Source organism: Chanos chanos, chromosome 3, assembly GCF_902362185.1.
Source record: "Chanos chanos chromosome 3, fChaCha1.1, whole genome shotgun sequence".
Taxonomy (NCBI): Eukaryota; Metazoa; Chordata; class Actinopteri; order Gonorynchiformes; family Chanidae; genus Chanos; species Chanos chanos.
Window position 1 is genome coordinate 43,874,216 of NC_044497.1, and position 14,729 is coordinate 43,888,944.

Genomic DNA, 14,729 nt, shown 5'->3' on the forward strand with positions numbered 1-14,729 from the left:
CATCACACCGTCTCAGTCTACAGCCCACTGTTATACAGTGAGAACAAAGGCATACTGTGTATGAGTGTGTCTGCACATTGGTTTTCTGACGATATCCCAGCTTTAGGACCAGTGTACTCACATTCACTAGTTTCAGATAAAAAACTGTAATCATCTTTACATAGACATAGACACACACACACACACATACACACACAGAGCATTCCAGAATATAGCCCACCTGGTTCCAGACAAACCCATAATGTCTCATTGGGCTGTAATGACAGAGCAGACTCAGCTAAAATCTGTAATTTCACACACACGACACAAACTCTCACCCTCTCCCTCTCTCCCTCTCTCTCTCTCTCTCTCTCTCTGATCAGGATGTGGGAGAATGATGATTATGTCATTGACCACTGCTATGAGATCATATAATCAGTTTGCATGAATATCAGGCTGGTCTCTGTGTGGGGATTACTCAGTTTTCTCTAAAGTCATTCATTCCTTTTCAGAACAATGAATGGTTCTAGTCCTAGTCCTGTAGGTTAAGTTGTGTCCAAATGGCAACATCTCATGCATATGCGCACACACACACACACACACACACACACACACACACACACACACACACACACACACATACACAATGAGCACATGGCATATCAATCAGTCTCTACTAGTCAGACCTTTAACCTTCAAAGCCCAGAACTCTCTGTCTCACTGGGGAAAATAGGGGCATATCATGATCATACAGACATGCTTACAGTGTGAGCTTAATGCTGTATTGAGTAATCCACAAAAAATGTACAAATGATTATACATCCTACGCAAAACATGTTCAAAAACTAGTTCTGTCATAAACTTTTTTAGATGCTATAATATGATTCAGTAGTTTTTGTGATAGGTTTTTAGATTCTGATGACAGCAATGCTAGTATGAGTGATACAGCAGACGTACACACACACACACACACACACACACACACACACACACTGGATGTGTGCATGTGTGTGTGTGCATAACATTATTCTGATACCACTCTGCTCTGTTCTGTTGTAATCCTGTGGGCATGTAAAGCCCTCTGAGACTGTAAACAGTGATATTGGGCTCTAAATAAACTTAAACTTGAACTTGATATCATCTAACATCATCTAACTGATCATCTAACTGATGTAATATTTAATTTTGAAGATTAGTAAAATATAACACACCACTGTCAAATCAGAAATATCTCTTTCTAAATCTCACACATAATTGATAGAAAGACATCTTCATAGTATCTTCATAAAATCTGTAGAAAAATGCATGTAGAATGAAAGTGTGTGTGAGAGAGGGGGGCAAATAAAAGCACCAAAAACTTCTCAATCATCGCCAATTATGTCGTAACGTTCAAGACCACACCCCCTCAGCATGGGGCTGCCTGTTAGACTCATAGCCCCACCCACCACAGCTGCTGCTGAGTGATGGACAGCCAGTTACCTCAGAAACACACACATACACACGCACGCATGCACGCACACATACAAGGTCACACAGGAGCCCCCCCCCCCTCTCTCTCTCTCTCTCTCTTTCACTCTCTTTCTCCCTCTCTTCCAGTCATACACACACACACACTTTTGGAGAACTCTCTCTGGAGCAGGAGCTCAGTCTCTTTTGCTCTCACACTCAGCAGGAGAAAGCAGCTTACAGACAGCCAGGAGGATACATACACACACACACTCACACACACACACACTGTACAGTAGCTAAGCAGGATGGCTCAGCTGGATTTGAGGATGATTCTCTTCACAGCTTCAGTGATCCTGAGTTTGAACTCCATTACAGATGCTCAGTCCACCGGTGAGTCTTACTTTATCCAATCTCTCTTTCTCTTTCTCTGTCTCACTGATATCAATCAGGTGTTATTATTCCTAAACAGCAAACTTAAAAAAACATTAAAACTTTAAAATCTTTAGAATTCGTTTCAAAAATCGAATTGGAAGGGAAATTATTTTATATGTTTAGAAAGTATTTAAATTTCCCAAGAATGTGTCTGGCTGTGTGTGTGTGAGTGGGTGAGCAATACAGTAACTCCTTTGAAAATTCTTTAATGACTTTAACAGAATCAATGAGATCAAACTGAATTCTATTGATTTCAAAAGTAACAGCCCTATCCACAAACACACATTCTTATTTGTTTAAAAGAGAGGCTATGAACAGTGGAGCAGAACTGATAACAATCTGTAGTTTCATCCTGGTCCAAGCTTTCCAGTTACACACACACAGACACACAGACACACACACACACACTCACACACACACGCATATGGGAACAATCATTATCTGTCAGAATACACACACACCACTAACTAAAGTCACTGTGACCATCAGAGCCAGATGGACTGAGCTCTCCACTTATTCATCTTGACTGCAGAGGAAAGAGAGGAAAAAACAAAGAAAAAAAAGACATGAGGGGAATGGAGAGGGAGAGGTGAGAAAAAAGAAGGAGAAAGGGAAAGAGAAGGATAATTCTTAAGTGGGGACAGTTTGTATAATTTTGCTGTATGTTTAACATAAACAATCACATCTTGCGGTTAAATTTCTTTGAGAGCGCAGTTGACCGTGATCCTTAAGCAAGTGAGGCAACAAGTTGTCCTCTCTTCCTCTGACTTAGTGTTGGTCACTGATGGTCAAGTGACACAGTAAGTCCTATCAGAATACAGAGAACACTGCTCTGCTCCTACTGTTATGTCTTACATCACTTGACAGTACTAAACTGTGTAATGATGAATGGCAGATTTTATACCTTCCATGAGAAACGTGTGCTAATCTTCATCATCTGGGCTGATGTTACAGCCAGGCGTGCATAGAACTTATGAGATTCTTTAACGAGGGTGATTTTTTTTAAAAGGAGAAAAGGTGAAAAAAAAAAAATCCTACCTATTAATTTGTGAATTCTGGCAGGCATCCGTTCACATTAACTCAGGAAAGAACCTACTGACCACTCTCATTTCTATATCAGATTTAAACATTACATCATTTTAAAGACTCAAATACTAGAAAAGATTAATCAAAAGTCTGTAAAGGTACATTTACACACACACACACACATATATATATATATATATACAGTGTGTGTGTGTATATATATATATATATATATACTTTTTGGCTTATAAGAATAGAAATAGCACTGGAAAGCAGTACAAGAGCAATAATAACAGAAAAATAATCATTAGTTTAAGTTACTTTTAAGCTGGCAGCATCATTTTACGGTGGGTTTGGTCTTTTTACGAAGAAAACAGCAGTAAAATATTAGTCATTTTCTATCAAATTCTATGATGACGTGTCACATACAATATCTCTCAAAGAAAAGATTTATGGCCATTAAAGCTCCATCTGGAATCAAGACTTTTAAAACATTAGCTTTAAGAAGTCCAGTAATTACATAGTCCCTTAGGAAGCCTTTTCTCCCTGCTTAGTGGTCAAAATAGACACACACACACACACAAACACGCACAGACACGTGCACGCACACACACACACACACACACACACACACACACAAAGAGTACAAAGAGTGAATGGGTTCTGAATCTGTTTGTGTGTGTATGTGTGTTTGAAAGAGAGAGAGAGAGAGAGAGAGAGAGAGAGAGGGCTCTTTACAGAAATCTGGCACTAAGATGTTGTTGTATGATCAGTATCACAGAAACTCTCCACTGTCTGAACTCTTCATCTGTAGCACACACACACACACACACACACACACACACACACACACACAAAATGTGGCTTGAATTCAATTGTCCTGAAAATTTCAGCAAACACTGGCTTTCTAAACATTGTTGGCCCATTAATTTCATGGCTTTTTCCTTTTGGTCAAACAAACCGCAAATAGACAACAATCCTTAGGGAAGTGACATAATCACTCTGGCACAGACCAGATGTATGCATTAGTTGACGTAACGGTTAAATATTTATGAAAAGTGAGTTATGTGTGTTTAAATGAGCATTTTCTCGACAGTATATAACCTCCTGACATCGCCTGACTGTTTGCCGGATCTGCTTCATGGAGGACTGGCAGAACAAGGGGCGACGGAACTGTTCCTCCTAACGACGTTCCGTCTGCAGCCCCGGTCCGGGACCACTGTGTTCGGACTCTACAATCCCAGAGATGGGAAGAAGTATTTTGAGTTTACCGTGTTGGGCAAACTGAACAAAGGTAACAACACTCACGCAAAAGCTTTATGAACATCCCGCTCGTGTTCATTTTAACGAATGGACGAGTTAAAGACGCTTTTTCATCGATGACTTTTTCTCCCCTTCTCTCAGCGGCGTTGCGGTACTTGCGAACCGATGGTTTGATGAGTACCGTGACCTTTAATAACCTCCGGTTGGCTGACGGACAGCGCCACCGCATGCTCTTCCACTTAAAGGGCATGCCTGTGGGGCCGGGGGTGGGGTCTGTTGGCCCGGGGGTGGGGTCTGTGCCAGGATTGGAGGTCCATCTGGACTGCAGGCTGGTAGAGACTCTGAGAGATCTGCCTGCTGTGTTTAACGGTCTGGACAGCAAAAAGGGCGTGGAGCTGCAGACCATGCAGGGCAAGGCACAGGTAACACAGACACAAAAATGGATACATTCATTTGGGTACATAAACCCACACACACACACACGCACATAGATCCCTAAAATCACACACACATGGCTCACAAACACATACACCCCCGCCCCCTGTATAGAAAGACACACACTCTTTCATTCCGTGCTCCCTGACCTGTCTCTCCATTCTGTGTGTTTGGCAGGAAGAGATCGAAGAGATGAAACTGATGTTTGGAGATTCTGTGGAAAACGTCTTATCACTACAGGGCTGTAACACAATCCAGAGTGACTCTGTGCAAACGTTAGGTTAGTAAAGCTTAGCCAACGCTTATCTCACACTGATGTAGCATTAGATTAACGTTATGGTAGTGTTAGTGGTGAATTTTTTTTTTTCGGACAGCTTATTGAAGCGAGGGTTGAAGTAGGATTAAATTTTGTTTAAGGAGTAACAGTAACATGTCTTTCTGATCTGACTAAAAGAAATCCTCCCTGACTGCCTACTTACAGAACTAATGTCCTGAAATGCCCCTAACATCTCCTCTTAGCTCTTTCTGTCACTTACACTCTCTTAGACGGACTAATTACTCGACTCTCACATTCTTCTCTGACTGCGACTAATTACCCGACGCTAACATTCTTCTCTAAGTGCCTGCTAAAAGAAAGAGCAGAATAAGCTTAGGCCTTCTGACTCGTCTTTTCTGGCATGTTCACGTTCACTGACCGTCTCAGGCCCAGGACTCTGTGCAGCTGCTTTGTGACAACGTCAGTGTTACAGTGAGTCACACAAACCTCCATATTAGCTGGAACAAAATCAAGCTTTTAGAATTGCTGAAAAGTTTGATCACAAACTTGGCATAAAAAAAAAAGCCAAGCTTACAGTAATAGAATATTAGTTTCTCAGAAAGTGACAATGAGTGGAAACCAAATGATATATGTGAGCCTCATTGATCCGTTGACATAGCTGAGTAAAATAATCAAGGAAAACGTTGACAGTGAGATCATTTCTTCCTTCATGCAGGGCTCAACACCAAACAGTTAACCAATCAGATGCTAGAACTTACCAAGGTTATAAACGAGCTGAAAGAAGTCCTCATACAACAGGTAATACACCCACTTTCAGGTAACAGAAGTCCCCCTCTCGCTCTCTCTCTTTCCCATGATCTCTATTAATCTCTCTCCTGTGTTGATCGCTCTTTTCTATCCTCCGACCCAGTGTTTTGTTTCTGTGTATGTATTTGCAGGTGAAAGAAACCTCATTCCTGAGAAACACCATCTCTGAGTGCCAAGCTTGTGGTAACCAATTCTCACACAACATCAACTTCATAAACGTCTGTGTGTGTGTATGTGTGTGTGCGTGTGTGTGTGTGTTGTGTGACCAAGTTGACTTCTGGCTCATCTGAATGCTTGTTTGTCAGGCCTAGGTGGGACTGAGGTGGTGAAGCCACGGTGCACTCCAGGTGTGTGTTTCCGTGATGATATGTGTATAGAGACAGATGAGGGAGTGGAGTGTGGACCCTGCCCTGATGGATACACAGGAGATGGATTCAGTTGTGATGATGTGGATGAGGTATCTGACTGTGTGATGTGTATGTGTTTCAGAATTACCTTATCCATGTTTCCCAAGAGTGAGGTCTGACCAATATTTGTTTTTATTAATGTGTCTTTTTATGTGTGTGTGTGTGTGTGTGTGTGTGTGTGTGTGTTTAGTGTCAGTTTAACCCCTGTTTCCCAGGGGTGAAATGTGTGAACACAGCGCCAGGGTTCCGCTGTGAGGCGTGTCCTCTGGGCTACACTGGCCAACCAGTGGAAGGAGTGGGCGTAGCTTTTGCAAAGAAAAACAAACAGGTCAGTCAAAGGTCACGTTAGGTACATTTGAGATGACTGTCCAAGTGTTTTAATAAAAGACCAAATCAGTCAGTCCAAACTACAATGCAGCAATGCACAACAACTTTTCCAGAAACTACAGAGTTTGTTTCAGAATTATGTTCCATCTATTGACATCTACATTGTTATAATTATTCACCACAGAGTGCTATTTTTAAAACCTCTCATAATTAAAGTTACTTGGTGAGTAAACAGTTTTATAAGAAGACTGGAGGGATTATGGGAGGACACATTTCTTAGCTTTTAGTAACAAATTCCCAAAAGTGACTGTAGAGCCAATTATAAAAAAAGTTGGAAAAATCATATCAACTCAGTAAAATCAAAATTGCACACTGAAAGTTCTATGGTCTCCATTTGATTCAGTGCTTTTGGTTTCATTGTGAAACCAATGTAATAGTTATGGCTATGTTGGTTTCTTAACAGATGCAGTTGCACCTCCTATTTTCATATTTGTCCCTCATATTTTCACTGCAGAGAAGAAAAACATGTTGTTGTTGCTGTTCTTGTGTTTTTTTTTTTTTTACAGAGTTGTTGATGTTGTAAAATCACGAAATCTGAGCAGTTTCCTTGATCAGCAGAAAAATAATGTGTTTTGGTCTTAATTATGTGAGGCAGTCAGTTATGGCTGGGGGAAAGCAGCTGTACACTTGAACAGGGACTCACCTGGATCATTTGTTGCTGTAGAGCATATCAAGCAAAGTAGCTGACCGATCCATTCACACACATTTTGTGTGTTTCTGTGTGTTAAACTTTATCTTTCCTTCAGGTGTGTGATGATGTCGATGAGTGTAAGGGACCAAATAATGGAGGATGTGCAGCCAACTCCCTCTGTATTAACTCTATGGTAAGACCTGCCGCTCTCTCTCTCTTTTCTCTGAGTGCGTAACGATGCGGTGGAAAGGAGAGGAACACAGTGTCAGTCTTTGTGCGTATGTGTTTGTGTGTAGGGCTCGTACCAGTGTGGCGGCTGTAAAGCAGGGTTTACTGGTGACCAGGTAAGAGGCTGCAAGCCAGAGCGAAGTTGTGGGAACCGCCTCCAGAATCCCTGCGATCCAAATGCCTATTGTACAGAGGAACGGGATGGAACCATCACCTGCACGGTGAGATACAAATACGTGCATACACACACACACACACACACACACACACACACAAAATCCTGCATATAAGACACATAGCTCACTCACACACATGCACACCCGGTACACATAGTACAGACACTCCTACATATACACTCACACATTACAGACACAGGATAATGATTCCAAGGAATGTTCTGATATTTTATGTGTGTGTATGTGTGTGTGTGTGTGTGTGTGTGTGTGTCTGTGTTTTAGTGCGGTATTGGTTGGGCAGGTAACGGCTATCTGTGTGGAAAGGACACAGACATTGACGGATATCCGGATGAGAAACTCCGATGCCGAGATGCGAAATGCCGTAAGGTAACCATGGCAACAGTTATGCCCTCCAAGTGCTGCTACACTCGTGCTGTTTGGGGGAGTAAATGTAGCTCTGCCCTGTTTTGGACGTTTGTCTGATTATTTGCAGGATAACTGTGTTCATGTGCCGAACTCTGGCCAAGAGGACGCCGACGGCGACGGGCAGGGAGACGCATGTGACGAAGATGCAGACGGAGATGGAATTCTCAATGAGCAGGTAAACAAACGCACAAATACACGTAGACAGACACCATTTCCCTCCCTGTGTCACTAGCTCATACACATGAACAAACCTGTAAAGATCTATATTGGGTGTCCTATCTACTTGGGTGTTACCCATGATGACATGATTAGATTTGTGTGTGTTGTCCTGGAGAATCCTCATTTCACATGCCTATACCATTCAACAGATTAGAATGAATCATTTCACATGTCTATACCATTCAAAAGACTAGGACAAATCATTTCACATGTCTATACCATTCAACAGACTAGAATGAATCATTTCACATGCCTATACCATTCAACAGATTAGAATGAATCATTTCACATGTCTATACTATTCAAAAGACTAGGACAAATCATTTCACATGTCTATACCATTCAACAGACTAGAATGAATCATTTCACATGTCTATACCATTCGACAGACTAGAATGAATCATTTCACATGTCTATACCATTCAACAGACTAGGACAAATCATTTCACATGCCTATACCATTCAACAGATTAGAATGAATCATTTCACATGTCTATACCATTCAACAGATAAGAATGAATCATTTCACATGTCTATACCATTCAACAGATTAGAATGAATCATTTCACATGCCTATACCATTCAACAGATTAGAATGAATCATTTCACATGTCTATACCATTCGACAGACTAGAATGAATCATTTCACATGTCTATACCATTCAACAGATTAGAATGAATCATTTCACATGCCTATACCATTCAACAGATTAGAATGAATAATTTCACATGTCTATACCATTCGACAGACTAGAATGAATCATTTCACATGTCTATACCATTCGACAGACTAGAATGAATCATTTCACATGTCTATACCATTCAACAGATTAGAATGAATCATTTTGAATAATCCATTTGCATTGTGCATGAGCTGCTATTATTCACTGAAGACGTCCAGACTACTGAAACTAGTAGCCTGGCAGTCACATGACATGGGGTACTCCTATGAGTCATTTGTGTGTCAGATTTTAAAAGCTCTGTGGAAAAGGAAAAGGTAGAGATATGATCTTTTTCATATTTACAACTCTCTGTTCATGTGAATATATTAATTTGTGTGTTTGTTTGTGTTTGGTTAGGATAACTGCTGGCTGAAGCCAAATGTAGATCAGACCAATAGTGATAAAGATAACCATGGCGATGCCTGCGATAACTGCATAAACACAGAGAACCCAGATCAACGTGACACTGATTCTGATGGACTTGGAGATGCATGTGATGATGACATGGATGGAGATGGTGAGAGACTAACCACACACACACACACACACACACACACACACACACACACACACAAATACAAAAATGCAGATATAAAGAGAGGAAGTCTGTTTCACATGGACACACACTAACACACACCGCTGGGGGTTTACGCTTCTAGACTCTAAATCTGTTTCTGCTTAAAACATCAAACCTGGCCTTTGATTTGTTTCCAGGTCTCAAAAACTTCCTTGACAACTGCCAACGTGTGAAGAACCGAGATCAGCTGGATAGAGATCAAGATGGAGTGGGAGATGCCTGTGACAGCTGTCCCGATATTCCCAATCCAAACCAGGTACAATATTCCTAATCTAAATCAATTCACACAATCCCCTAAACCAGGCACAATATTCCTAATCTAAATCAATTCACACAATCCCCTAAACCAGGTACAATATTCCTAATCTAAATCAATTCACACAATCCCCTAAACCAGGTACAATATTCCTAATCTAAATCAATTCACACAATCCCCTAAACCAGGTACAATATTCCTAATCTAAATCAATTCACACAATCCCCTAAACCAGGTACAATATTCCTTATCTAAATCAATTCACACAATCCCCTAAACCAGGTACAATATTCCTAATCTAAATCAGTTCACACAATCCCCTAAACCAGGTACAATATTCCTAATCTAAATCAGTTCACACAATCCCCAAACCAGGTACAACATTCCTAATCTAAATCAAATCACATAATCCCCAAACAGGTTCTGCGTTCCTAATCTAAATCAATTCACAGAATCCCACAAAAAAAGTCAGCATTACAAAAGTAAACCAAATCGCATACATCCTCATACAATACATTCCCATCATTCAAAGCAAATATTTGTAGTTCAGGTCAAATACGGCCAGTGCTGTGTCAGATATTCCTGATCCCAACCAGTGTAGATAGTGCCATTCCACACTGGGCGTAATATTCCCAGATAAGGCTATGTATTCTCAAACCATATTCCTCTCTCACACACAACAGATCAGAAAATTTCACATAAAATCACACATTTACAAAACCAAACATCCTTAGCCTGCAAGCCAGAACTACTCACTGTCCATATCAGCCTAAAAATTCTGAAACCACGCAAGGTATTCCTAAAACAATCAACATCAACAAACCAGATCAGTCATCACAAACCAAAACAAATCAGATATTGCTAATCCAAACATCCTCTGGGGTGTTTTGATGAGAAAATAAATCTAGTGTCCATCCAAGTTTCCATGTTTCTGAAATGCATTTCCTTTCTTTTTCGTTATCCAGTCTGACATTGATAATGACCTTGTTGGAGACTCCTGTGACACAAACCAAGACAGGTATGTAATGTTATTAAAGGCTACGGTAAGAAGAACTGCTGAACTTATACTAAAGAAAATGGAGCTTAATTCTGTCCTGTCCTTGCCTACTGTTTATTTATTGTGGTTGATTTTGCAAAGTCAGTTGTTGCCATATACATACATATATATCGTTTATACATTTATCAGATTGACACCTAAAGCCTTGTTATATCGTATGTGTGTGTGTGTGTGTTTCTTCAAATTCTGACATGTCTTTCCTGGGTTCTGCAGTGGTTTCATAAGATCTTTTAATTGTGTATAGTTTTGTTTGAGTGTTATTTACTGATGTCATGCCTGGTGCGTGATATTCAGGGCACTCATTTCCTGAATGAGTGATTCAGTGGCATCATTTCCTGTCTCCTGTTCTCCTCTGTGATGTCATGTCCAGAGTCTGGGCTGCTCAGTGATGTCATATCATTTGTGTGTGTTCCCCAGTGATGGTGATGGTCACCAAGACTCAAAGGATAACTGCCCATTGGTGATGAACAGTTCCCAGCTGGACACAGATAAAGATGGCTTAGGAGATGAGTGTGATGACGATGATGACAATGACAACATTCCCGATTTCCTGCCACCTGGGCCAGACAACTGTCGTCTGGTGCCGAACCCCGACCAGCTGGACGACAACAGTGAGAACTGATGACACACCACAAAATATGAGATCTGGCACCCTAATTATTATCCAGGCCTAAATGATCAGAATTTAACCCTAAAAATTAACCTAATAAATTCATCTTCATGCTCACTGATTCCACTGCTTTATCTGTGCCTGCAGATGATGGAGTTGGGGATGTGTGTGAGTCTGATTTTGACCAAGACAAAGTGATTGACAGGATTGATAACTGCCCAGAGAACGCTGAGATTACGCTAACAGACTTCCGGGCCTATCAGACAGTGGTACTGGATCCGGAGGGCGACGCCCAGATCGATCCTAATTGGGTGGTTCTGAATCAGGTGAGACAGCAATGTGTTAGAAATCTAGTTTCAAGTCAAATGCTTCAAATAACCAATAGTGTTTTTATGCAACATAGGAATTGTTTAGATATTTATATTAACTCGTTCAAAACTGCACAGCTTCATTCCAACACACAAGTTCCAGACTCATTTTTTTATAAATAAGTGATATAATATATATATATATATAATACATATAAAATTATCATGGAATATAATATTATATATATATATATAATAAATGAGCTTTTGAAGTTCAGACATTGTTGTTCTTCAAATATTTAGCCTTCCTGTCTTACTTATTTCAGAACCAACTAAGTATAAAATTCATATCTTTGCCAGTTGAAGTTTTGAGAAAGTTATTTCTAGAATTTTGTCATCATTAATTTATCAGCCTGACTCTGACTTCTCAAAGGGTGGAGAGTACTATTTTAATCAGATACTGTCCAACATTAATTTGAGTAAAACAACAGGATTTCGATATTTGATGTTCATTCTTAATAAAATATTCTTCACTCAATCACAAATATAATGCACTTATTAAGCTGGATGTTGAAAATATTCCATTAGCTTGCAAGCTTAGTTAGAAATCACTAGCCTGACAACATTTTGAACAGAGTCTCAAATTCCTCTCATTCATGTGGGATACACCTTATGTTTATCAATCCAAAACACGGTAATAAATATTTTGCTCAAATCATATATATTTCATATATTATCTAAATGTCTAAGGAAAACATTATAAGTGTACATCATTCATCAAATCATACAAAATGTGCGTGATTCTCTCTCAGGGAATGGAGATTGTACAAACCATGAACAGTGACCCTGGTCTTGCTGTGGGTGAGTGAGACCTGTCTTGTCTTTACCACCAAATTGTACTGTAACAAAACACACATACACACTCACAGGTCATCAGTGCTTACTGTGTTTCTATGGCTCTGTTTTCCCCAGGCTACACAGCGTTCAGCGGTGTTGATTTTGAGGGCACATTCCACGTGAACACAGTGACTGATGATGACTATGCTGGCTTCATCTTTGGCTACCAGGACTCGTCCAGTTTCTATGTGGTGATGTGGAAGCAGACAGAGCAGACCTACTGGCAGGCCACGCCTTTCAGGGCTGTGGCCGAACCTGGAATTCAGCTCAAGGTAGATACAGTGACCCATACATCTCTGAAGTTCTTATTCCAAATAATTCAAATGTGTGTGTGTGTGTGTGTGTGACTGATGCTGGCGAGGTACATTTTCCTTCCAGTCTGTAAATATTCCTGTTGGGTATGCCAGTATGTTCATCAAGCACAGTGTAAACAAGAGATGAAATAACAATCTGCTTTTGTTTATCTGTAATCGCCTTCTTTCCTTCACGTTGTTTTCCCTCACTCCTCTGGGTGTGCTTTTCTCCTTTCTTTGACTCTCAGGCTGTGAAGTCTAAGTCAGGCCCGGGTGAGCACTTGAGGAACTCTCTTTGGCACACGGGCGATACCACAGACCAGGTGCGTCTGCTGTGGAAGGACCCACGCAACGTGGGCTGGAAGGACAAGGTGTCATATCGCTGGTACCTCCAGCACCGCCCTCAGGTTGGCTATATCCGGTGAGTCAATCACAGCCACCCCCCACTGACAAAACCTCTCAACCTCAGTGAAAGACTTCTCCAAGTCACTAATCTGACTGATGTACAGTGTAAAAAAATATAAAACAGAACAAAAAGATATGTTATGACTTTAATATGTGTGTGTTTGTTTTTGCGTACGTTCAGAGCTCGTTTTTACGAGGGCACGGAGTTGGTGGCGGACTCCGGCGTGACGATCGATACAACAATGCGAGGTGGCAGGCTGGGAGTCTTCTGCTTCTCTCAAGAGAACATCATCTGGTCTAACCTGAAATACCGCTGTAACGGTGAGAAAACACATGTACTGCATACCCTCTACATTCACGCTGTGAAAACGGTCAAATACTAAAATACTGCCGTAATAGTGTTTAAAAAAAAAAATATGTAGACTTGATAAATATGCACACATACCCACACACACACACACACAGACACAAACAAAACAGGGCTGCAAAAACAGTATTTTTCATAATATAAATATTTTTCATCTCTATACGTACAGGCCCAGCTGTCTATACACACTAACTGCTAAATATTCTTATGAAGCAAATCTATACATAAATGTATGGAAATACACATATCCTTTAACCTTTTTATCTCTGTGTGTGTGTGTGTGTGCCTTCTTGCAGACACCATCCCAGAAGATTTCCAAGAGTTCAGCGCACAGCATGGCATGGATCCCCTGAAATAACTCTAATCACAAAACCACACACCCCCACACACACACACACCTCTGACTGTAAGTGTTTGTGTGTGTCTGTGTGTGTGTGTGTGTGTGTGTGACTTGTCTGAACACAATGTGTGTGTGTAGGGTTGGGATACATGTATACACAATGTGTATGCCTATAAGAATCACTTGCCACGTCATCCTTTATAAAATCATTGTTGCTGCTGTCAAGACAAATTACAAATTAATAGCTTACACTAGATAGTAGAACTCTGTGTGAGAGTTGACAAACTCAACTATTCTTGCATATTTACATACATATTTTGTCTGTTTTTTCCTGTTCGTATCATGGCTAGATTCCACTATATACATGCCGTCTGTGTGTATACTAAGATTTTGATAGGACAGCCACAGTGCTTAGCTCCATGTCTTCCATTTCCTCCAATGTCCAGAGAACTCCTATCATCACAAAATTCCATTGACATAAGAATGAGATTCTTCAATGAGTTTTCTAAAAACTCACTGAGCACAATTAAGGCTCTCACAGAAATCCCTGAATGAACAACTACCAAATCTTCTACTTTAAACACATTTACTGTCAGTAGATTCTCTTTCAGAGCTACCTGTTAATGAGTCTATCCATGAATCAGTGATTAGGAATGATTCTGCTCTCCATTGTTTATTCAGAGCAGAAGGCTGTTTCTCATCACTATTCAGGAGAACTGCTTTAAAACAACCGCTTCTTTTCTCTCTGATCCAGG

The 14,729-nt window shown here is 40.5% G+C and overlaps 1 protein-coding gene across 1 annotated transcript; it reads left to right on the plus strand.

Moving 5' to 3' along the window:
• Positions 1-1,733: 1,733 nt before the first annotated feature.
• thbs4b (thrombospondin 4b) lies at positions 1,734-13,992 on the plus strand. The gene is made up of 22 exons (XM_030767918.1): positions 1,734-1,818; positions 3,983-4,180; positions 4,291-4,571; positions 4,762-4,864; positions 5,577-5,659; positions 5,800-5,851; positions 5,974-6,125; positions 6,266-6,403; positions 7,209-7,286; positions 7,390-7,542; positions 7,780-7,884; positions 7,991-8,098; positions 9,222-9,381; positions 9,579-9,697; positions 10,663-10,715; positions 11,172-11,365; positions 11,512-11,690; positions 12,485-12,533; positions 12,645-12,841; positions 13,111-13,283; positions 13,449-13,588; positions 13,931-13,992. The coding sequence occupies exons 1-22, from the start codon at positions 1,734-1,736 to the stop codon at positions 13,990-13,992; spliced, it is 2,862 nt and encodes a 953-aa protein (XP_030623778.1).
• Positions 13,993-14,729: the final 737 nt, after the last annotated feature.

Bases quoted from the DNA above. Each gene is read 5' to 3' on its own strand.
- thbs4b (XM_030767918.1), top strand. From the start codon at position 1,734: ATGGCTCAGCTGGATTTGAGGATGATTCTCTTCACAGCTTCAGTGATC. The intron at 11,691-12,484 runs GTGAGACAGCAA...ATTCTCTCTCAG, and splicing joins ATTGGGTGGTTCTGAATCAG to GGAATGGAGATTGTACAAAC. The intron at 12,534-12,644 runs GTGAGTGAGACC...TGTTTTCCCCAG, and splicing joins TGACCCTGGTCTTGCTGTGG to GCTACACAGCGTTCAGCGGT.